Source organism: Mesoplodon mirus (genome assembly GCF_964341445.2).
Source record: "Mesoplodon mirus genome assembly, chromosome: 3".
Taxonomy (NCBI): Eukaryota; Metazoa; Chordata; class Mammalia; order Artiodactyla; family Ziphiidae; genus Mesoplodon; species Mesoplodon mirus.
The window spans coordinates 196136759-196163205 of NC_138978.1; the positions used below are offsets into that span (position 1 = coordinate 196136759).

Genomic DNA, 26447 nt, shown 5'->3' on the forward strand with positions numbered 1-26447 from the left:
TAGTTTGAGGTCAAGTAGTTTCCTTTGCTGTGATTCAGATGATTCTGGCCATGCCTTCCCTAGAATCTATTGTATGAAAAATTGAGAAGCTTTCTTACAGACAGCTTCATTCTAAGAAGAGGAAGAAAGAAGGATTTTAATTTGAGCCCAATCTTAAAACCTTAGCCTTAACACGTGGGGCAGTTCGGAATTTAGCAAGGTGCTTGACATGGAGATAAGTCTGTTGGCTCCACTTACGGATTTATGCTTGGTTCTCTGAATAAACAGGAAGAACTGCTCCATTAAGGCTGTATATGATATTGGAAAAAATGAAGTTCTTCGGTACCATTTTACCAGAGAGTTACACCGAAAGATGAAAGAAGGTTCCTTCGAGTCCCCCATACTGACAGCTCTGGAAGTTTGAGTCAGCACTCCAGGGGGGTCGTGGTTCCCAGAAGCAGCACAGCTTGGTGGCCAGATTGCTGTTACCCAATGAGATTGTCAGCAGGGGGAAGCAGTCCTTGCTGAGGGTGACTGCAAGCAGCCAGGAGAACAGTGATGCTAATGGGAGTGGTTATAATTCAATGGAAAGCAGAAGTAGGGAAAAGGAGGCTGGCGCAGTGTCAGGTTTGGTTTGGTTTGTAAAATCTCCTGGAACCTCTCAGAAATACTTCAAGATTGGAGGAAAGATAGGAAGGGAATTACTGAAGACTAAATCCCTGTAGTATCCAGCGTACAAGATTTTCATGGAAATAAGTTAATTTCATCTATATATGCCCAAAGTTCATTTTATCTTGTAGTAGCCAAAAATCATCAATGAGATACCAAGAGGTCTTTCTTTAATTATTACTTAATTACATCAAAAATCTGAAGACTGTTATTTTTACTTAATAAGTACAACCATAGTTTTTACCAAAATTTTTAAAATTACAAAGCAGAGAAGATAAAAGTACTTTAGTACTTTGAGCTCATCTATTCTCTGAAAGTGTGAAATTTACCAAAGCAAAATGCCTCCTAACTTTATAATACAGTTAGACTTATAAAAATTCATACGACTATTCATTTTGCTTTTATCAACCTCTGAACTATTAAAACTTAAATAGCCATTTAAACTTTCTATTATGTCTATCTGTCGCTGACTGCTGTAAAACATAACATTTTAAGAAAAGATTTAATAAGAAAAGTGACAAGGCATAAAATAGTGAAGAAGTATAAAGAAGTGCATCAGGAGATTTAAAAAAAAAATCAGTAAAAGAGACAGAGGAGGGGCAAACTGCTTGCTTAACCAACAAGCTTTCTATGTTAGTTATCCACTGCTGTCTAAAAAATCACCTCAACACTTAGCAGCTTAAAAGAATGAAGACTTGTTATCTCACAGTTTCTGGGGTCAGGAATCTGACGCAGTTTGGTTTGGTTCCTCTTCGCTCAGCATCTCCATAGGCTGCAATCAAGATGTTGGTCCAGCTTCAGTCACATCTAGATTAGACTACAATGGGATCCACTTGCCAGCTCACTCAAGCAGCTGTGGCCTCAGTCTCTCATCACGAGTCACTTTCCACCAAGACTGTCTCAGGATACAGCAGGTGGTTCTCTCTATAGAGAGTCAACTGGGAGAAAGCAAAAGAGAACCACCAAACGAGAAAACACATTTGTTGGTACCCTAATCTTGGAACTGATTCCCTCACCTCCACCACATTCAACTGGTTAGAATTAAGTTTCTGGGTCCAGCCCACACTCAAGAGATTGTGGCTATACAAGAGTATAAATATCTGTCGAAGAGGATCACTGGGGCCCATTTTAGAGACTGCCAACTACACTGTCTAAGATGGAAAATGTTGGATCAAGGGTTAAGTGTTATATTCATGAATTATTTGGCAGTTGGCATTTCGGGTGCCCTAATTCAGGGGTCCCCAATTTCCGGGCCACAGACCGGGACTGGTCTCCCCAAGCTCCCTGTCATCTGTGGAAAAATTGCCTTCCATGAAACTGGTCTCTGGTGCCAGAAATGTTGGGGACGGCTGCCCTAATTATTTCTTCTCACACTATCACTCTTTTTCATCGTGAAAATCATCCAGATTTATTGGAAACTTCTCTGTTTTGAATTCCTTCATCTTTCTTCTGGATAATGATCATTTCCTCCTAAATGGTGTATCAGCAGCTCCACTAGCAAACCCATCAGATCATCCTTCACACGATAACCAGAGTGACTTTTTTTCCTTTCTTTTTTTTTGAAACTCAATTGGATCATCCACTACCCTCCAACTCCCACCCTTACCCTTTGTTTTAAAATTTTTCAGTGGATTCTTATTGCACTTTGGACAGTAGACCAACATGTTTAACATGGCTTATATATTCTTATATGGCCTGGTCATAGGCCACTTTCTCAACCTCAAGTGACAACAGTTCTGCAGGCTTTGTTTCATCCATACCATGGTGGCCTCTATCCTATTCTTAAACTGCCTTTCCAATCCTGCTGTTGGTGTCCACATTTGTTATTCTCTCTGCCTGGGGTGCTTTGTCTCCTTCCCTTGACCCTTTATCCTCAACTCCTTTACTACTTACCTCTACATCTGCAAATGGAATTTTTTTTCACTTCAGCAGAACTTGCCTGGAAGATATCAAAACTAAATTTCATGACAACTCTAACTGGATGTTAATTTCAGCTCTAACTGGATGAAACTTGTAGAAGACCATGAATTTTGAGTGTCCTTGGTATACCAAACCATTACTGGATCTAACTGAAGACCCTTCACTGGTCAATAAACTATGAAGTTTTTTTTTTACCCAAGCATAGATAGACCTTGAATTCATTCATCATCTTATTCAGAGAGCTAGATTTTAATCCTGACTTATCATATGATCAAGAATACCCTTGTCTAGCACTCAAAAACCATAACTTTGCCCTGTCCCTGAATGACCTAGTGAAGTTCTTCATTGGTGTGCATTCCCTTGCTTTGCAAGTTAGGAAGACACAGTCTTGACCTTTTTTCTATTTTTTATAAGTTCTGGTGGTCTACCTTTTACTCTCTAGGCCTTGACTTTAGGGCTCTCTATTAGCAAAATTTGTGATGAGTATTTTTCTGTGCCACTCTACTTCAAGTACCCAGGAGGTGGGACCGCTTACCATGATACCACTCAGCACTCAACAAAAGGCTAGGAAATAAATAGGTTCCCAACACATAACTGTTGAATGGAAGAGTACACAACTTCGCATTTTATGATCTTGCATTCTAAACCAAGAAACTACATACCGTGAACTTATTCATTTCCTTTTCCACTGGTTTAGGTCTTCATTTTCAGGCAACAGCTGTCATTTTTTTATTTTTATTTTTTATTTATTTTATTTATTTATTTTTTATTTTATTTATTATTTTTCATCTATCTTAACTGCTGTGTTAGTTTGTGTTTACAAGTTGCAAAAGGAATTTAATGGTTTGGAGAAGGTGGTCTCTCCTCCCCTTCCTTCTGACATGCACACTAATGTGCTTGGCCAGCTGTGCAGTGCTGTCCATGTACACAGAAATTCTTTTCTGAAAAGCACAGGTGATCAGGTTACACCCTGAAGCCTGAGATCTGATTACTCTTATTATAGTAGCTTGAAAAGTAACACATGTTATTAGGAGTCCTTAAATTACTCTCTTTGGCTCTCTAAAAGTAGCTCTGGTATTTGACTCAGCAATCTCACATGGCTGTAAATTCCACATTTTAAACACGCATTTTCATGGGACTTCATATTCTTTGACAGATTCTATGTGTTATTGCTCTGAAAGTGACTCTCAGTAATGAAAGGAGAACCTAAGCCCAAGTATTCTAATGGAAATTTATGGAAATCCAAGTCTTGGAATTAAGTGTGTGTGGGTGCTGGCCTGACCAAATTGTCTTCTCCACCCCTTCGACTACCCTCTTCTTTTTTGCCGTGTTCAAGCAATTTAACACTGCGTTTAATTTTAATCTGTAAACCATATCCTCTCCTGCAGTAGTAAAGCATGTGTTAGAACTTAACCAGCAGGAGGGGCTTGTCTAAGATAAGAGGACTGATAGCACAGAACAGGCATCTAGAAATGGCTTTGTGTGATTTGGCCCTACTAGCGAAGGCTTATGTGCCTGGGTCCAAGCTGTCTGTCCAGGGCTTAGAGAGATTCAGGCAGGGAATATAGTGGAATCTTTTATTCTTATTATTTGGTGTTGATTTTCCAGAAAACTTTGCATGGGGAGGGGTGGTTTAAAGGACTATGAAGGTATTCACAGAGGGAGCAGGAAGAATGAGTGAATTTGTCTGAAGAGGAAGTGGGACTGACTTGGAAAATGTGATTAAGATCTGTTAAAATTATATTGAATTGTGATGGTGTCGTGGAAGGTAAAAGAAAGGATTTTTAAAAATACAAATTTAGCTGCTAGATAAATGCTAGCTCTTCTTACTACCTATAATTTATAGTCTTAGAAATTAGGAAAAATCTGTTTATACCTAGGAGTTATTCTTACCTTAAGGTCAAGGGGAAAGTTAGATTTTTAAGTCAGCATCTAGTATAAACATCATGTAGAGCTCAAACAACCCTTGGAAATTCTTAAAAACACTTGTAAACTTCAAACCATGCATTTCATTTGTGGTCAATGGTGGGGAAAAATTAAACCCATTACCAAAATCTTTCCATCATTTTTTTCTTACTTGCATTACCTTTTCAGGTTTAATTGTGTCTATTGTTTAATAGAAGGAATACAACCTGGTGGACTTCTGGGAATAAATATTCTATTTCATTGATTCCAGGTGCATCTGGTTTATATTTTAACATCTTAAATTGAGATGTGTCTTATAAATGATGGCATTTTAAAATAATGGTTAGAGTTCTTTTTCTTTCTTTCTACTTTCTCTTACTACTTTATACAGTGATGGTTTGTCTTGCCATTATTGGTCTATTAGCTGGAAGAAATATTGTAGTTAAATTCATATATGGTAAATATATAAGAGAATGTTAGGAATCCACTCTGGAGGCTAGAAATTAATGCCACTGTTGTACATGTAGTTGTCTGAAAAAGAAATACAGTCTTTTAGCCAAGACTCAACTTTGACTCATAGTATCTGGCATAAAGCATCGTATCATATGAGTCAGTCATTGAGGGCTTGGCTTGCTATGTAGCCATGCTTATGACTCATTCATTCACATAATATTTGTTGAGCTCTTATCATGTCTTTGACATTGCTCTTGGTGCCAGTTTGAAGCAGCAACCAGAGCAAGTAATTTTTACTGATAAACAAGAAAAACCAGGTCTCAAATCACTTAAATTATAGTGCCATCCTTCCAAATATGGAGTCTGAGAGGACAACACATTGTCCTCAGACTGTATCTTTATATTTCACTTAAATCCCAGGGATACATAATTTGGGCTGAATTATTGTCTTGAAAGGAATATACTATTCTTTCTTTTTTTAGAAGTTGTTATTCATTAACAGCTAGATTCTCAAAATTTGAATATAAATGAAATGGTATAGTTTAGTGCTATCACTCCACCAGTTATGACAACAGATATATGACTTATTATCTTGTCCCCATCTTCAAAATTGTATGTCCTTCCTCAAATGGTTCCTATGAGGATTAAAGGAGACAGTATACATAGATCATTGTGTGAACTTAGTAAAATAAATGATAATTCTATTTAATTTTATTTCTTTTTGCAGTTGACTAAAAGTTAAGCATAACTTGTGGTGTGACTTTTTTGAAACAAGACCTAGAGTCTTTTAGGATAGTAAAGATATAAATGTTGTCAGCTTGAACAAACCAAAGAAAAACAAAGCAAAAAATAAAAATAATAATTTAAAAAAGATGTCATGCATATGAGAAGTAAAAGGGCCACAATTTCAGCACTAAGAGTTAAATAAAAAGAATAAATTTTACATAATGGGATCCTATGATACATAGGATAGAGTTTACTACCACTACTACTACTGAATATTTATTGTGTCAGGTATTGAGCTAAAGTCATTACATAAATAATTTCATTTATCCTCAGAAAACATTATCAGATGGAAAATATTATACCAATTATATAGTTAAGAAAATCGAGTCTTAAGAAGCTTAATTAATTTTGCCAAAGCTACTTCTTTAGTAAGTTGGGATTTAATCCTCAGTTTGAGTTTTACTTAATTATAAGCAGGCTCTTCAGTCATGAAAACATTCTTGTGTTATTATTATTTTCTATCATATTCCTGTTATAATTAATTGCCACATTCCCCATTGTTGGACATGTAGCTTGCTGCTATCATTAAATTTTTGAAAATAATGTTGCTTTGAACGTCTTCATACATACATACATTAAAGAGAATCCTAGAATAAGAATGAAAGATTCAAAGTTTACAAACATTTAAAATTTTTTTAATAAATAGTGCCAAATTGTTTCCATAAAGTTTACATGAGTTCATATTCTCATGAGCATTGTATGATTTTGAAGGCAAAGAATAGATACCAGTGTTAGCTAACAAATAAACTAGGATTAATTTCAAGGCTTCAATCAACTTGTAGATATGTAAAAGCCATCCAAAAGCATGGCAAAGACAGCTGGGAAAATGAGTGTTGGACTTGGAATTTTGTGGATGAAAGCTGCTCTGTCCATTTTTCAGGGAACTGCTGTTCTTCACTAATCACCCTCTGCTTCTGACTTACTGACACATAAGTAAAGTAAAATGAAATCTACCCCACATCTTCATGACATTATAGATCTCTTACACAACTACTACCTCCTGACTGATATAACGGATTTTAGCTCAAGTTCCCAAGGGAAAAATTATGAAAGTCTCTGCCAAGCTTATGGATTAGCTCCCCTTGGAACAGGTGTGTGACCTTGGTCCAACCAGCCATCACTGGGGAGGTCACATTTTCAAAAAAAGTAGATCAAGGATAAAAGTCAGTATTAGCAAAAACCAAAGATAATCATACATTATACAGTATGAGTACATTTCTTTCAGCGTTAGTGGCTTCTGTGTTCTTTTGTTCATCAACTAACTTTACTAAAGATAATTTACATCTCATTGTTTTAAACTTGAATTTTCATGAGTGAAGCAGAATTTTACATCATATATGTAAAATTTACCTCTCTCATTTGCATTTCTTTTGTGACTTCTCTGTTCAGATCCAATGTTCATTTCTCTCTTGAGGTGTTAATTTCTCCTTATTGAATTTTCTATATTAAGAACATATATTTTTAAATTGTACATATTAAGCATATTAATAATTTGTCTTATCTATTTTTCATATTCTATTTCATTTGGCAACTGCCTTTTCATTGTATGTTTTTTGACATGCTAAAGATCGAAGTTCAAGGGTCAAATCTTCTCATTATTTTGTTTTCCTTTTTTCTCCATCTTTGTCATTAATATTTTATTATTTTATTTTATTTATTTATTTATTTATTTATTTATTTGTGGTACATGGGCCTCTCACTGCTGTGGCCTCTCCCGTTGCAGAGCACAGGCTCTGGACGTGCAGGCTCAGCTGCCATGGCTCACGGGCCCAGCTGCTCCGCAGCATGTGGGATCTTCCCGGACCGGGGCATGAACCCATGTCCCCTGCATCGGCAGGTGGACTCTCAACCACTGTGCCAACAAGGAAGTCCTGTTGTTAATATTTTAAAAGTTCTTCACCATTTTAAGATTAGTAACTCTTCAACCTCACTTACTTTAGAAAAAAAAATTAAATTGCAATTAGCTCCTTAATGTACTGAAATAAAACTTGAGAGTTTCTGTGAAGTTTCAGGTAAATTCTCATTTTTTTCCCACTTAGCTAATTTTCACATTTCCCACTAGAACAATCCATCTATTAAACATATTAGGACTTTTTATTCAGAGTGCATTAAAGGATTCTGTAACACAATTAAATTTTTTAAAGATATTTTTATTTTTTTTCAAATGCTATGGGGAAAGTATATTGACCAGATGATTGATTGTAGACAGAAAGTTAGTTAGGTGACTATTGGAATAGTCCAAGTAAGAAGTGTGAGTTTCTCAATGACACAGGAGAAGTACATAGAAAAATTGGACTCTTAGCAGGATAGTGAGAAGTGAACATCTTTAGGACTTCGTGATTATATGTGCAGGAAGGAACAGAAAGGAAGAGTCAGGAGCATGTGATGGTGTCCAGATTTATGGCTTTGGTTGCTCAGGAGATGAAGGTTGTTATCCCTTGGGGAAAAGATGATGAGTTTGCTGTGGTCATGGATGGACAAGGGTCTATGGGAAGAGCAGAAGACAGAGCTGCAGATTTGGGATATCTTGATTGGAGATAAACACTAGAGTATCAGCAACATCTAAGCAGATATAAACATCATACAAGTGACTGAGATCCCTTGAGAGATTGTAAAGCATGGGAAGAGAAGCAACTTTGAAAACCAATGATGTGTCTCACAAAGACACAAGTCATGTTAGGTTAGGCAGAGTAGGATGGGCCTCTAAACAATAAGGCTTCACTGTAATAAAGACAGAAAGAAATTCCAATGAGAATAGGCTCACGTCAATGGAGACTAGAGTTTAAAAAAGGAACGAATGTCAGTAGTGACAGACAAGAAGGGGTGTTCAAGTGGGATCACTGACAGAAAAGTGTGGTTTGTAGTATTCGGCTCTATGGAGCTTGCTGGTGATTTTGTCAAGAGCAGCTTCAATAGAATAATGTTATGCATGAGTGAGAGTAATGTTAGACACAGACAAATTACAGACAATTAAGGTGAAATAGAAAGTCATCAAGTACAGAAAGTGCTGTAGCTGCCACATATGTCCAAAGACCTAGCTTGAAACAGCAGGAAAGAAATGGGATGATTATTTGGAGGATGCAGTGATACAGAGATTTTTCTTAACTTTCTTTTTTTCTATTTGAAAAAGGAGAAAAATGAACTTTGTTACACGTTAAATGAAAAGAACCAATATGGTGACAAAGGAGAGAGATATTAGGGAGGAAAACTTGTCCTGAACAAGGAGAAGGCAGTAAGAAAACCACAGGGCAGAAGCCTGGGCATTCAGAGACCATGAATGAGGAAGTGGGGGAACAGTCAGATGAACTAAAGCTTCTCGGTGAAAACCAGAAGTCACTACCTCTGCTGCAAACAAGATGGTGGAGAGGAGCAGTTGAGGAACAAGGAGAAGGTTTAGGCTAATTCCTGGGGAGTAGGCTGGGAGAATGCAAGGTCGGAGTTGAGGGACCAAGGGATTTGGAAGCCCATGAATATATCCAAACACAAAATCATAGGATTGTGTGATTGTTTTCAGCAACGCTGCAGCTGAAAGGACAGTTGTTTTGGGGATAAGAGAATGAGAAACTAGAATAGTAAGAGGTGATAGGCTGAGAGTGGACTACCACAGTTTAGGTACTGGATGTGGTGAAATATTTGATGGTCATGATGAGATCTATAGCAGAGGCTCAGGAATGGGCTTCTGCAGTGGGAGTTGAAGGTAAATGGAACTGAAAAGGGCAAGAAATGGGAAGAATAATGTATGTGACAGATTTTTAAAAATAAACATTGAAGCCTTCCAGGTATTCCTAATATGGACACTCTAAGTATTTATATTGTGAGTATTGTAACAAGAATATAATGGTTATTTTCATTACAAATGATAAGCTTAAAACTGCTGTGATCAAATTCAAAGAGAGTTGTACTATATAAAAACATAGAGACAAACTAGTTAAGAGAACAAAACCAGGTTGTATTATAAGCCCCACAGACTTATGAAGCCATGGTCCTAAGTCTAATGATATACATAAGGTTCCTGGAAGGGAAAAGCACAAAGAAGACGGATAAAATTTCATCTTCAAGTTGGATTTAATTATGGAAATGAATCTGCTCTCTGACTCTTAGAAGTGTTCTGACAGATATATAGCTGTATATATTTTCTTCCCTCCTTAGCAAATTCCATGACAAAAGGAAGTATTCTTTGAGTCAGTCCCCACCCAGAACAGCATAAATAAAATTACCTGGTGATTATATCCCAATTTATCAGGAAATCTAAGAAAAGATGCAGAGAATGGATACTGTTAAGTGTTGCTGCTGTTTTAAGGGCATCGGTACAAATGACAAAGATGCTGATGGACTTCTCATGCTTTCTTTTTCACCCCTGTAGGAAGATGTGCAAAGTTAGATGGTTATGTTATAGATTCCATGAGCCAAATAGTTTACCTTTTTAAAAAAGTGCTCTATTTATAACTTACAGAAGTGTAGAAAAGTGTTATTCTTGTTTAAACTAGTGCCTTTTTCATAGAAATCTGATCGTGTGGTATACATTGAATAAATAAACCTGAAGACTCTGCAGATTGGAAAAGTTGAAGTAAACCATATTACTACTTTCAATGTATCTTTCAAGGATGAACTAGCTCTTGACTGCAAAATGCGGGGCCACAGTTGCATTCATCGTTCAGTGAGCTTGTCCACACAGCTCAGCCCACCGACAGCAATGAATGTTGATTGTGACCTTTTAAGAAATAACCTCTGCCAGGGGAAGAGAAGGCCCTGGTGTGTCCTGCTTTGGTTTCCTGTCTTCAGCAAATTCTGAAGCCACGGTGCAGATGGTGGTTGGCCATAGGGTACAATCAACGGTCGATGGTTTTGATTTTAATTCCAAACTCACCGACAGCGTTGAATGTTCACTGAAGCAACCTCTAAATTCAGAATTCTGTTGACTTTACAGGATCTGTGAGTAGCTGGAGGGGGTGGGAGGGGAGACAGAAACAACAGAGTAGCTGTAGTCATACATTTGAGACATTTTAAGCCATTTCTAAAGAATCAGAAAGAAGCAGCGTGATTTCTCCAATGGAGACTTTGGCAGGTCTCCACGTCACATTGTGTGTGAGAGAAGGATCTGTTTTATTGAGCTAAAAAAACGCCTATCCTGGATTAGTTCCAGGGATGAAATTATCTCACTATTGATGACATGGAGAATTTGTTATTCAAAGTAGCTTGAAGTATCAAATCAAAACAATATCTTCTAATTTAAATATGGTTATTCTTATAGTAGGTAAACATGATATATTTAGATTATACAAATTAAACAGAATTTCTTACATTTCCTAAATTCATATTAATGTTAGTCAATGTTATCCTTTTATATTTAATGTATTTTTTTCTAAAATAGGGTTGTAAAATTAGTATCATTTAGAAACTACTGAACAAATAATAAATGAAGAAACCAACTCAACACATTTTTCATAGCTTATGACACAAAGATTTCATTAATACTATGAAAGGTACAATCTAGGTATGCTTCAAAACCATTCATTTCCAAGGTTTTGGATATGAAAATCCTGTTTTTGTTTGTTTTTGTTGTTTTCATATCTCCTTTCCCCAAGAGTGCTTTGTGATTTATAGTTATTTTTAAATTATTGTGAACTCCAGTGAATGTATTTTTAGGACCGCTTTCAATAATTTTCTATCATCAATTCAAAAAAAGTCACTTTGCATGTATCAAAACCAGGTTAGAAAGTCACTATTTTATGCATTAAACTGGCATCCAATGTGGTTATAATTATCTGTGGGTGAGACAACCTACAACAATTTGGGCTACAACTTTGAAGATGACCATAGTCTATTCAATTAAGACAATTGTTCTTGAAATATAAGTGAAACAGGTCTCTAAACTTTTATACATTCTAATATTCACTCAGTTAAAATATTTTAAAGCCACTAATTGTTTAATAACTTCTAGACAATCTTTTCTAGGGGCAGAGGGTTTAATGATCTATTGGGAGTTCATACTGAGGTGACAAAATCTTAGAATATAAAAACAGTGACTAATCTGAATTCTGTGGTGTTTATTTCTTTTGAAATAAGCAAATTTTTCCTACGGAATAACACTCCTTAGGAAGATGTGCTTTATCAGTAGGTATTTCTGTGTTGCTGCTGGAAAGAATATTATCATGGGTCTGGGGACTCACTTGTTTGCATTATCAATAACAAATGAAAGCCTGTCACTCTTGCTCTGTTGCCTGTCCATTGCAATATTAGTGTCAGGTCAACATACAACCATTTTCAGTCATGCCTATTCATCTATTGGTACATCTGCTAACATTTGTATAATAGGGGTACTATGAAAAAAGGCTGTAAATAGTGTATTTTGCATTAACACAAAATATGCATTGGCCTACTAATAAGCAAATCTCTAGGGCAGTTGGAATGAATTGCAATGCATAGACTTGTTTTTCTTTGTATTCCAACGTTTTCCTAGAAGCCCTTAGCAGAATATAATGTACTTAAAATTCTTAAATATAAAAATGATTCACCTATAGCAATAAGAAATTCCATTAAATGTCATATACACATAAAATAACAGTAGTAAATTCAGTAATGAATTCTTTCTTATTTCCTTGGACTAAACCAGATGTTTCACATAGTTATAGTTTGTTGAAGATAATACCTCATCCCTGGGTAGTTTAAATTTTCCACAACTGGAAAATAGGATCTTACTTTTGCTTGCAGGTACCTAGTGCCAGAAAAGAGAGTAAACTTTAGGGCCCTATATTCTCCGATATTTCTGTTCTGTCCTTGGCTTTACTTGCTGGTTCAACTTAGTCTTTCACTGATTCAAGCGTGGCTTTCAATCAGTACTTTACATCTTCCTATGTCTTCCACATCTTTATTTTCATGACTTAATCCTTGGTTGTCAAATATTTATATTTAAAATATTGAGATTCAACAGTACTGAGGTTTTACATTTTCTGTAAGGAAGTGTGTAGTGTCATTTTGGGGAGAACACACCGTCATAATTCCAGAATTCTAAGTGGATGGCAGCAATATGAATTCTTGCATAGTTTTCCTTGAATGAAAAGAGCCACAAGCAATAGGTCATTTATGGACAAATATCTTCCTTTCCACTTTCCCATAACTTTGGAGGGTCGTGTGGGCTGAATAAGACCAACTTGTATCAAGGCCAGATTTATTTTAGCCTTTATTTCTCCACCCCTAAGTGTGAGAACATTAAGTATTTCAGTTTTCCTTATGGTTAGTAGGTCATAAATAAACAAAAGCAATTTCTTTGCTTTGAGTAAGAGGGCCACAGAATACATGAAATACCACTTTTAAACACAGCCAGCCCTAATGTGAATTGACAGAGGAACACCAGGAGGTAGTGTGATGTGCCCTGGTAAAAGGCCATAGGGATTTGGGATGCTCGAGTTGTCTGTTTTAGGAATAGATTATATATCTTGCCTGATGACCTGTGTTTAATTTAAGTGACTGTTTCTGCCAGTCCTTCCAGAGGGCAAGTGTGTGAAATAGAGCATCTCAATGTCAGTCTGCAGTTCTTCCCTCTGCCTGACGCCTTGACCTACATTGAGCACCCGGGCTCTCATCCGGACAAACGAAAGAGAAGGAGACTTTCCTACCGCACAAGTCTTACCCTTCATTCTACTTTGTTTGAATGTTTTAGGGGAAGCTCATATCCATGAATATTTATAGTTTAATCAGCTTTACTTTCTGTTCATGGAAATGAATATTTTCAAAATAGAAAGAGTGAGAAATGTTGCTTCAGAAAAACAGCCATCGCTGTTCCCCCTCCCCTCCCCTTCCCCTCAAAGGACATAACGCTCTCTCTGAAACCTATAAGACATTGAGAAGTTGCTTAACTGTTATTTGGGGGCCCCCACCCCTTTCTTAAGTCGATTTCCACTTTCTTAGAGGATTTCTTCCTCTTTTTCGGATATGAAATTTTATGAAATGTTTCAGCACTGGCACTTTCACCTTACCAATTATACAGCTAAAGAGAAATATAGATCAATGGAACAGTATAGAAAGCCCTGAGATAAACCCATGCACATATGGTCACCTTATCTTTGATAAAGGAGGAAAGAGTATACAATGGAGAAAAGAGAGCCTCTTCAATAAATGGTGCTGGGAAAACTGGACAGCTACATATAAAAGAATGAAATTAGAACACTCCCTAACACCATACACAAGAATAAACTCAAAATGTATTAAAGATCTAAATGTAAGGCCAGACACTATAAAACTCTTAGAGGAAAACATAGGCAGAACACTCTATGAAATAAATCACAGCAAGATCCTTTTTGACCCACCTCTTAGAGAAATGGAAATCAAAACAAAAATAAACAAATGGAACCTAATGAAACTTAAAAGCTTTTGCACTGCAAAGGAAACCATAAACAAGAGGAAAAGACAACCCTCAAAATGGGAGAAAATATTTGCAAACGAAGCAACTGACAAAGGATTAATTTCCAAAATTTACAAGCAGCTCATGCAGCTCAATATCAAAAAAACAAACAACGCAATCCAAAAATGGGCAGAAGACCTAAATAGACATTTCTATAAAGAAGATATACAGATTGCAGCAAACACATGAAAGGATGCTCAACATCGCTAATCATTAGAGAAATACAAATCAAAACTACAATGAGGTATCACCACACACAGGTCAAAATGGCCATCATCAAAAAACTTACAAACAATAAATGCTGGAGAGGGTGTGGAGAAAAGGGAACCCTCTTGCACTGTTGGTGGGAATGTAAATTGATACAGCCACTATGGAAAACAGTATGGAGGTTCCTTAAAAAACTACAAATAGAACTACCATATGATCCAGCAATCCCACTACTGGGCATATACCCCGAGAAAACCATAACTCAAAAATTGTCATGTATCACAATGTTCATTGCAACACTATTTACAATAGCCAGGACATGGAAGCAACCTAAGTGTCCATTGACAGATGAATGGATAAAGAAGATGTGGCACATATACACAATGGAATATTACTCAGCCATAAAAAGAAATGAAATTGAGTTATTTGTAGTGTGGTGAATGGACCTAGAGACTGTCATACAGAGTGAAGTAAGTCAGAAAGAGAAAAACAAATAAAATATGCTAACACATATATATGGAATCTAAAAAAAAAAATTTAAAAAGTTCTGAAGAACCTAAGGGAAGGACAGGAATAAAGACACAGACGTAGAGAATGGACTTGAGAACTTGGGGAGGGGGAAGGGTAAGCTGGAACAAAGTGAGAGAGTGGCATGGATATATATACACTACCAAATGTAAAATTGATAGTGGGAAGCAGCCGCATAACACAGGTAGATCAGCTCAGTGCTTTGTGACCACCTAGAGGGGGGAATGGGGGGTGGGAGGGAGACACAAGAAGGAGGGGATATGGGGATATACGTTTATGTATAGCTGATTCACTGTGTTATAGAGCAGAAAATAACACAACATTGTAAATCACTTAAACTCCAATAAAGATGTCAAAAAAATAAAAAAATAAAGTGCCTATTACAGATGCTCATTCTGGGTAATTATCACTGTAATTATTGGGACTTCTGGCTACTTCAATAGAAAAAGTGGAAGCATTAAAACGTCAGAGTCTGAGTCAATGCAGAGAGAGCCAAGTTGAATACTTGGACATGGTTCTTCACCGAGAAAGCAGAAAAAGCAGGGCAAGTCATGCCAAAGCTTGGCTTGGATTAGACAGCTTTTACTACTGAAACACTGACACCCCAGAGGGGCTATAATTTTGTTTTCCAACAGACTCATAATTACTGATAGCCTTTACTCCTGTTGACGGCAAAGGGCCTGAAACGTTTCTCATTTTCCTTCTCCTATAAACTGTGGAAATAATTCCACACTACTCACTTTGTAAAATGTCTTTATGAATTGCTTTTGGAGAAGAGGTGCATTTCTAGCACAACCTTTGAACTATTTGGCAATGTTACTAGTAATGAGGAAAAAGTGTTTGATGTTTAATATATATATTAACTGGATGTATACATACGAAACCCATACTGTATATATGTTCCAAAATACACTGTAAGTCATTGAAAAATATTTTTTCACAGGTAGATCAGTCTAACTGACATTTATGGAGCCCTTATAATCTTTTTTTTTAATTGTATTTTCTGGAAAGATTTGGAAATCTACTGATGTGATGTTTGTTTTTGGAAGTATTCACAAACAAAAAATTCAAAAAGTATTTATGTCTTTTGCATAAAAGCCATATACAACCTCAAATATTTACAGTTTCATTTAGTAGAGAAGGTTAACAAAGAAAGAACCAAATCGAATGTTTTAATAAAAGCCTAGAATGATTGATATTTTGTGCTTATCTTACTTTCCTTATATTAACCATTTATTATTACAAGTTGGATTAAAACTCTTTATATATATATATATATATATATATATATATATATATATATATATATATATATATACACAAACTATGTGTATATGTATAAAGGTTTTCTCTGCATGGGAATTGCAGCAATTTAAAACACGTACCGGGCTTCCCTGGTGACGCAGTGGTTCAGAGTCCGCCTGCCAATGCAGGGGACACAGGTTTGTGTCCCAGTCTGGGAAGATCCTACATGCCGTGGAGCGGCTGGGCCCGTGAGCCATGGCCGCTGAGCCTGTGCGTCCGGAGCCTGTGCTCCACAACGGGAGAGGCCACAACAGTGAGAGGCCCGTGTACCGCAAAAAAAAAAAAAAAAAGTAAAAAAGATGTGCCTTACTGAGAAACACAATACAATAATTAAAAAAAGAGCAAAAGAATAGGGTCATTGCTCTGGGGTCTGCCACTCACCGGCATGGTTACCGAACCTCCCCGAGCTTTCATTTCCTAGAGCAAACCTGGATAATAAAATCATCCTCATGTACACTAGTTCACTTTATTTCTAAACACTCCTGTATAATAGATATTCTGCAGGGGATAGTATGATACTCATTATAGAAGGGGTAAAAGATTTAAATCTACGTCTCGTAAGATTTTAATGCTTCTTCCCTTCACAAACTGCTGCTTTCCCACTTCTAAGATTAAAAAAAAAGAGAAATATTAGATTTATTTTCTAAATAGCTTCCTAATATGTCATTTTTTAAAGACCAACACAATAACATTCCCAGTAAGATCAGCCCTTTGTTCTGTCTTCCTCTTACCTGGTAGGTGGTACTGCCTGACAGGTAGGGAGAGCCCTTCCAGGATACGTGGTTCTCAAGAGAATCGATGTTGACATAAAATTATAATTCATCTCAAACTCTCCTAAAGAACCATTGATTAACCTAATGCGTCTTTTTCTTCATTGTCAACGTTAACACAGAGAGTGGGGACCAGAGCACAGTCAAGATGGCTTTTCCTGATCACCTTTCAAATAGTTTCTTGTCCTTGAGCTTCTGTCATAAATCATTTTCAATCGAATAAGTATGTCATGGGTTCTACATAGAATTAGACCAGTGTTTCCACATTATTGTATATTTAAACAGTCATCAAATCCTCATATTTTTTAATGTTTCAAAGTTTGTCTACTGGAAAAATATGTCAGTGTTTCTTTGCTCTGAAATTTAGACTTCTTCTGAAGCAGAAAAAGGAAAGAAATATATACATTACTACATTTTTCCAAAAACCATGAGCTTATTTTGTAGTTATACTGAGCTATCAAAACTATTCCTTTATGAACAATTAATCATTTAAAGAACCAATTAACAAGAACATTTTTTAAAATAGAATAAACCTTCTTTATAGAAAAAGGAACAAGGATGGTGTTCAGTTTGGAGTGAACTGAATATAGTGAAAAATTCAAATCACAGTTGAAGCTAGATTGTTTTTTGTTTGTTTGTTTGTTTTCAGAGTGAAGAACCATTATTTCAATACAGCTATCATGACTTCAACAAATGTGCCAATGTCATGTTCAGCATGTTTATTTTTAGCAAAGAAATATAATGTCTGTGATCTCAGACTTTGTAGGAATGTTTGATGCATCCTTCAGTTTGGAAAGGAGATATGTGTTGACTGGTATTCAAAATAATTTAAAAATTAACTCCCAGGGAACACTATCATGGTAGTTACTCAACTTGTCTTATCCTGGTTTATTATTAATCATGTGAATTAATCTTGGAAAATTAAGAGCAATATTTGTGTTACAGAAAATAAGTATTTTTCTAGGAAACATGCTAGTTTTTGAAAAGAGGTAGAGCTCTTGCTTACGCAGATTGTTTAAAGTTTGTCAGCAGAAGAGATCAGATATGCATAATAAAAAAAAACACATGGTAGATTTTTATTTTTCATGTAAAACAATCAAATACTACTTTATGATTATATTGTTACATTATAAATGGAGTGATTACAACCATATTTTTAGATTATTGATAGCATCTTTTGAATTGTCTATGCTCCATTCAAAATAAGGTCTATGCCCTTGAGTCTCCCAAGATTTTTGACTTCATTCCCCACTAACTGTGTTATTAGAATATCTTACTATTTTTGGAAGATATTGTGAATGTATTTCTGGCTTCATAAATTATACAAGCATCTGTTCTGTTCTTTCAATCAGGATACCAAATGTTTTTTACATCAACCTGTGTGAAACAATGTATATAATACAATTTTATTTCCCATGAGTTTTTAGTAAGCACTGACTTTGTAGCAAAAAAGAAAAAAATCTTTGAATGTTTAGTAAGGTGAAAGGGAGATGAAAAACAGTAAACAAAATATGTATTATAAAGTAGGACCTGTGGGAATTATAAAAAAAAATTATGATATAAAACTGGTTTATAATGGTTTTCTAGGGGTCCATTCTACATAGAAATTTTAAAATAAATGAGATCAGCAGAACTCGATAATTTTTAAGTACAAGCTGTATCTCTATCAAAAGATTACTTCTTGTGGCTTTAGTATTATATAAAACTCTATATTTGGAAAATATAGGAGTTTATAAAGATTTTTTTACATCAAGTTCTGATATGCAGAACTTGATATAAAAAGTTTGGTTACTCCATCAAAATCACTTTTTATTTTTTTCTTTTTGGCCACACCTCGTGGCTTGTGGGATCTTAGTTCCCCTACCAGGGATCTAACCCAGGTACTGGCAGTGAAACCACCAAATACTAACGACTGGACCACCAGAGAATTCTCCAAAATCACTTTTATTAGAATTTACCCTTAAGAATGAATAATCTAAAGGAGACTTGGACATACAAGAACATTACCTAACTTGTGGCTGAGAAAGGATTCCAACCAAATTCAAGAGTCCATTAAAGTTAACTAGCACATTGCTCAATAAATCTTATGAAAATGAAATACCTTAGCACAGTTATTCATCAGATAGATGCTATATGATATGTTTGGATTAATTGTCTAAGGAATTTATGCACTGATTTTGAATGCTGATTAATGACCTCTTCTAGACATGAAATTCTTTGTTTTAAAATTCTACATTTTAAAAGAACAAACAGGCAAACCCCAGTATTTAGTTAACAACTCACAGTACTTTTTAAAAAGAAATATTAATAGATCAGCTTGTTCCTTGAACAATAGGACCATGTGGCAATTCAATTTGTTGAAATCATAATTGAAGAGAGAAAAGACAAAAGACTTCATTCAGAGATTACTTTATGTTTGTACCATTGTAAGACTGTTCCTTATTAAATGTGTAGCAATAATCCAAATATTTTAACAATTTTTAAACTACTCATTGTATTCTTTATAACTGTTTCTCCTCCAAAAATATTACACAGACTTTATTATCTATTAAAATACGTCTCCAGAAAGAGAGACAGAGACAGAAAGAGAAAGAGAGAGAGAGATAAGAAAGAAAGTTTCCTTCTATCCAAATTTTCAAATCTTCACTGTTGGGTTGCTTTCCTTTCATATTGACATATTTATAGAAAATCAAATGGCTTAAATTTTCAAAAAGGACCATATGATAAATGAAAACCTATGAGAGATGGAGTTAAACCATCTTTGATGTTACTAGGTAATAGTGGAAAATTATGATTTGATTTAAGCAATCTTTATGAAATTACTATTTACAACCCTGTAAGGACACCTCACCACCACTAATCCAGGGAGAAACATCTAGTTTCTGGCAAAGATATGTGATAACTGTACCATAATTTTTGGAATTATTCCTTTTGGACTTAGTTCACAAGAAGACTCTCTCCTGTATTAATCATAAATGGTTATTGGAGACTAATGCAGAGGGAAACTGACACAATGACACATTTGTAGAACTGTTTTTAACAACCTTTATTTACCATGTATAATAGAGTGGTTCTAGAGCTTACAATTTTTTAATCAGTGAAGGTATTAAACAGATAATCTCGGAGCAAAGTCAATGTAGGTGCTTTTTTTAATGTCCTCTCTGAACCTCCAATTAAATACACTACTTTTCCCAGTTTCCTGTCTTAAAACTAGTTTTTAGTGTCGCCTGGAGGCTGGTCAACAGCTGCAACATTCCAGCCATGAAGCTAATGCTTTTTAGTGATGAGAAAATTACACAAATGCAAATACTGTTACATGTCTTCTGGAAAAGGATTTACAAATACATAGATTTTGGGTAAAAAAAAACTTAGATATCAAAGGATTTCAGGCATAAGAGTATACATATGCCCATATGTACCTTAACTGCTTTATGGAAAAAATGGTGATCATTGTACAAATAAACACATCATATAGCCATAAGATGGAGACAAAGTTATTCTTTAAAAATATGAAATGTTATGCTCAATTGACATAGAGACTCAGATACACTGAATAATTGGGGACAAGCTATCAGACAGTGACAGAATTCTACGCCCCATCCCAGCCCCTTTTCATCACCCTATGTATACAATGTATTAGCTTCTATTTTTAACACCTTTTCATTGCCCAATTATTAGCTACGGATATTTTAAATCAAAATTGCACAAAAAGACAATATAAATGACTCTGTATATATACTTTGAGACTTAAAGGCCATTTGCTATTTCCCACTGAACTTGAAAATGAGAGGAGAATAAGGAAGAATAGTAAGTTAAGCACAAGTACACCAAGAGATGTAGAATTCTAGTTTCAATACTGAATCTTTTTCTATGCGACTTTCAAAAATAGAAAATAGATACACCCATCATTGCATGGAGGTACGTTGATAATGCTTCTCGTCCTTTGTCTGTTCTCCCACTAGACAGTGAGACCCTTGAGGTCAGAAACTGTTTCTCAATAATCCATGGACTCTGGGGACATAACGCATCTCCTTGAATACAGTAGGCGTTCAATGTTTGCTTGTGTCTTCTTTAATTTTTGAGCACAGGTCTATATCCAGCTGCTCCACCAGACACAGTCTACACCCCATCCATCCCTCATTTACCTGACGATGAAAAACGGGTGCGAACAGCTAACTTCCACGTCGGGTCCCCATGCGTCTGGATGATCTAGAACTTAAAGTCGGTCACAGACACAAGTCATCCTCCAAAATTTTAACACGGAAACATTCAAACAGGTTAGTGCTCATCTGAGATCTTGGCCACCACCAGAATCACTGATATCAAGAAATGCCAAGGGCCAAATTTCAGACAAATAATTATTTTTGGTTCTTAAATAAGGTGTTTCATTAAGTTAGGAATTCTACTCTTCTATACAACAGACCATATACTTTCTTCTAACAATATAAAAAAGATGATATTTTTTAAAAACTTATAGTCGTGAACATGTTTCTAGACCTTAATGTACTTTTTGAGCAACCGTATACTTCTTCCAATAATATTCTCATTTTAGAAAACTTTTCTGTTATCTCTATTGATCCAGACTAGGGTACTATGGAAAGTATAATAATGTGGGGTCTATTCTAACTTTTCCAAGTTTTATTTAGTGAAAGCCTACATAATGTGCTCTGGGTAGACCAAAGTCCTCCATAGAAATGAGCTTTTCGACTTCTGTTCTTACCAAAACATACCTCTGGTTGTGAGTTTTGTGCTCCACCCCCTCTTGTATCTAAATATTTTAACCACGTACTGGTTTCCCATAGAGGAAAGGTCCAGTTAAAAAAAAAAAAAGATAATCTGATTCTGTCCATCAAAATGACCTTCAGAGTTACTTCATAAACACAGGTGAAAATTAGTGTTAATTTTTTCATTCCAGTACATGTGAATCAATCTGATCTATTATATGCATCAAACTTTGTAATGTTAAGGATATTTCGGCTCTTCTGAAAATTGAATCATTAGAGAAAAGTTGTCATCTTTCAGAATCTTGAAAAAGTAGGGTTAAAAAATAAGTGGGGCTGGATTTAAAGACAATTCCAAAAAGCGATTGGGGGCAGATTTCCTGGCTTATGTTTCCACCATCTAAGGCAATTAATTCTGAAGGCCCAATGGAGTTTGGATTATATACTGGGATACATTTATCCAAAAATCAGTCACATTAACATAAACTTGACATTTATAAAAAGTCTCAGCAAATGGATAATTTGCTCCACAGTCAATTTAAAGAAACAGAAAGATTTACTTACTAATGGTTAAGATGCTATCAATAACAATGTTCTTAAGGGAAAATGTTCCACCATTCTTGGATTTTTTTTTCTTTGTTAAAATCATGTTAGATAGAAGATATTTTGCCCAAAAGATACCATTAGAAAGACCTTTAAAAATATCATAATTTATTCTACAGTCTTCTTTTTCCAACACTTCTTTTGCTGTTATTAAATTCAGCTTCTCTCAGTGTCTAAAAAGTTGATAATCACTCTATTGTCATGTTATTACTCTTATTTTATTTTTCAGTACAATTTTCTCAGTGAGATGCCTGTTTACATTGTGATCATCATATTATAACTGAAGTTGCATTTCTTAATGTAACTTTAGATTTCTGCTTATTGCTCAAAAGAAGAAATTCTGAACAGAAATCAACAAATTATATTGCATAGTTACCTAAAAGACTAAGGATTCCTCAAATAGTTTCAAACATGTTGACTAATTTGAGCATTCCAATTAGTTTCTCCCCATACCTCATACTTTTCCACAGGGAAGACATATTTTACATAATGATATTTACAGAGAAAAATCTGTCATTTGGAAAGAGAGCTATAAAATATAGTATGTTTCAGTCTACTTTCAGCTTTTATTTTATGGTGAAAAAGAAAAATAATTTTGACAATTACTTGTCAAAAAATCCCCTCGATGATTTTCGCTGTTTTAGGGTAAAAAGAAAAATCGTTTACTAAATGGGGTTTTTGACCTAAATGTTAATTTAAAAATAGTTTCTTTCACATTTTCAATTCTACACTCTCCCCAGTTATGTTAAGATCACCTGAATGATATAAAATGTTGCTAACTTATGCTGACTTAAAAGAAACCATAAAAGCACAATTCTATGGACTAAAACTACACGACTGTAATTCTAATTAAGAAGATTAAGTCCATGAGATATTTTTCAATGAGCACCTTTAAGTTACCACAGTTTTCCCACACTTTACTGAAAACATCTGAGGGCACTGTAGAGAAATATTATCGTTTCTTTGGGATAAAAAAAATAGTATCAAAAAGCTAAAACTGTCCTTTGGAGGCAAAAGATATGAACAAGCTTTCCTTTCTATTATGGGAAATAGCTTGACATATATGGCAGAAGGAATGGCAAAGGGCTCAGTTTTCCTAATGCCTTTAAATATAACTTTTTACTTTAGCTAAAGCAAATCTTACATTGAAAGTACAATTTTTGTAAACCTCTGTGGTTACTAAACATACATGGACAGTAAAATTTCAAAAGTAGCTGTACATCCATTATCACAAATCTGGAATATTTTGGGAGAAATAGTGGAATAAAAATATATATAGTACACTGAGAAATCCAAAGCAGATGTCTCCTAAAATTCAGTATATTTACATACTTGTAAATAGTATATCTTTCCAAAACAGGACATTTCTTCTTTAGGATAGTTTGTGTGTGTCCATGGGATAGTGGGGGTGGGAGAGGGAGAATACATTTAATTCAAATTTATATGCTTGATGAAACTAAGATTGAGTCCTTAGAGTTATTCCAAGAGCAACAGAACATTTCTATTTGAAGAAACATTTGAGTGAATAAAGATTGGTGATTTGATTTAAGTCGATTTATTTTCACACTTTTGCACGCATCCTGTGGAATATTTGGTCAATACTCACTCCATGGCTTTTATATTTTTAAAGATTTCAGAGATTGACACATAAAAATACAAACCAGGGCTGTTTTCAAATATATTTCTGCAGGAAAATGGCTGAATTTGGAGGCTGCATCCTTTCTCTTATTTTATGGCTTCCTAGCTTGCTTTGGAATTCTCAGTGGAGTATCGTCAGTAGTAGTTACAAATCCTTGGAAACATAGGGAAAGTCTTCAGGAATCTGAAGCTAATATTTCCAAACAGGGTCAACCCATTTTTTCCTCCTTAGATTTAGAAGCTGACATGAAAACCAAATGATAACTTCTATTGCTATTTTAGCAACTGCACATCAAAGCCCCAAATACAAATTGATAAAATATTTTTCCATCTAAAGCTACCCTTGCATAAATTGTTTTCTTAGTAAAATAACATAATAAAGAAAGGAAAGAAGAGATGGAGGGAGGGAAATGGGAAGATTTCTAAATGGGCATGTTACCATCCTAACAGCAATTTCATCTTTAAAAAAAGGGAAAACAAACCAACAAACAAACTAAAAAAACTCTTTAACATTGCTTCATCTTTATTTTTCTTTGCGAAATTTAACATTATGAAAGCCTATGGTTTAGTTAAGGAAATATCAATGTGAGAGGTTGATACCAAATAGAGCACATATTATACTTTAAGTAAATGGTTCTGCAATACTTCTTTGATTACAGATTATTAACTGAAAGTGTTCATAAATTTGGATTATTTCCAGTTTAGCTAAAACACAAGCATACGCTCTCTCATAAGAAGAAATCTTAAAAAGTAACTCTAAAAGTAATGATGATTTCATGAAGTAGCATTGACAAATGATTCGAGCTCATTCTCTTGATATTTCTTTTATTATAAAGAATATTCTAGGATTATGTTTCCTATCAAGATAAATTAGTACTTAAACTCCAATTCTTTTGATTTTTTTCTTCACCTAGTCTAATCAAATCACTTTATCTCATAAAAGTTGAAATGGATGCTTAGAAAAATTAAGTGACTTTGCCTGAAACCCACTAAAAATATAGAGTTAGATCCCGGAGTCAATTCACAGTCACAATTGTGGACCAGTTTCAATCATCATTTCCGCTTCTTTCAGGTGCTCCGAGAAGCTCATGCAGCTACAATTCTTTTTCCAATTTTCAGGACTGTCATTATTGCTCCAGCCATTTTTCTATTTTTTGGTTCATCATATGAATTATTTTTATTTTGTTTTAGCCAAAAGATAACACCTAGAGTTTTATAATCTTTAATTATAGCATCATGTATCTCCTAATTGTTTTTAATCTCCTTTACATTTTGTTTTTAAAAAATGCATTTAAGGGACTTCCCTGGCGGTCCAGCGGTTAAGACTCCATACTTCTACTGCCAGGGGCACAGGTTCAATCCCCACCCCCCAAAATTCATTTAAGAACCTAGAACTTCCCAGTTCCTTCAGATCAATGTCATCACACTGGTGCCACAGGGACAGTGAATCTCCTGTCCAGCCCTCCCTGCCCATCCACCCCAAAGCCACTGGCAAGTACATTTGATCTCAAAATATCATAAAAAAATCAACCTCCAATAATTTGTATTTTGAAGAACAAGGATGTTTAATGCATTTTTTCTTTGCTATTTTTTTCTGGGACTAGGAGTGGAATGCTTTCTGTTTTGTAATAAATAAAAACTTTTAATCCTGTAATCCTTAAACCCCTGGATATTTTTTCTTCCTTCCTTCTCCCCCTCCCCTGACCCTCTCCCTCCTCCTCCTCTTTCTTCTTCTCCAAAAATAGCTACATTATTTTTCATTATTTGGAAGGAAGAAGGGGAAATATAACTTGGAAACAGAAGAAAGCATTACCTGCAGAACTCTACATTGGACCTTAAAATTGTATTTTCTCAATATATCTTCCCATTAATGAACTGATATTCAAAAAAATCAAAAGCTCAAGTTCCCTTTGATCCACGTGATAGATACGAGATGTTTACCAACATGTGTTATTAATATAGACATTTAGATTATGGGGTAGCTATGACACAAATTAAGATTTTGCTATTTACGGCTTTCCCTCTTGCCTTTCACCTCCAACCAAATCTGTATACACCAACGTGTAGATCATTGGATTCTTAAAATATAAAACTATTCTAAATATCTAGAAGAGTGGAACATGAGAAATGGGAAGTCCATAAAAATGAAAAAAAAAAAACAAATTTTCTGAAGTCTTTTCAGACCAGCAACAAAGCTCATCACAGAGGTCTGCGACTCTCAATAGAGTCTGTGCTTCGTCAGACATCAGAAGCTGTCCTTGGCCCCTGTCCTCTCCTGTGACAGAGTTGTAGCCCCATTTTTGCCTCTACAACTACGAGAAGAATCCATAAACAAAACAGTGTGTTCGTTTTTTTTTAAATCTGTGATCCTTGATAAGAAGATTGAGGGAGTAGATTTCCCAGAAATAAAAGAAGTACTAGGTGACAGTTAAGTTGGGTTGCTTGAACGCATAATTCATTGAAAGCGATTTTCCTGCATCATTTTATTAAGTGAAAGGAAGATACTTAGAAAAGGTCAGATAGAATACTTTTTTTTATTCTAAATGACCAAATTAAAAATCA

General features: G+C 35.2%; 1 protein-coding gene across 1 annotated transcript in view; it reads right to left on the bottom strand.

Moving 5' to 3' along the window:
- Positions 1–856: 856 nt before the first annotated feature.
- LOC309799322 (uncharacterized protein) overlaps positions 857–26447 on the bottom strand; it is a gene marked incomplete at its 5' end in the record, with an annotated part of 89502 nt that continues 63911 nt past the window's right edge. The window contains 3 exons of the mRNA XM_082612271.1: positions 857–1586; positions 7063–7152; positions 9930–10069. Of these exons, the coding sequence (XP_082468397.1) occupies positions 9961–10069 (109 nt within the window). The 3' untranslated portion in view covers positions 857–1586; positions 7063–7152; positions 9930–9960. The remainder of the gene's footprint in view (positions 1587–7062; positions 7153–9929; positions 10070–26447) is intronic.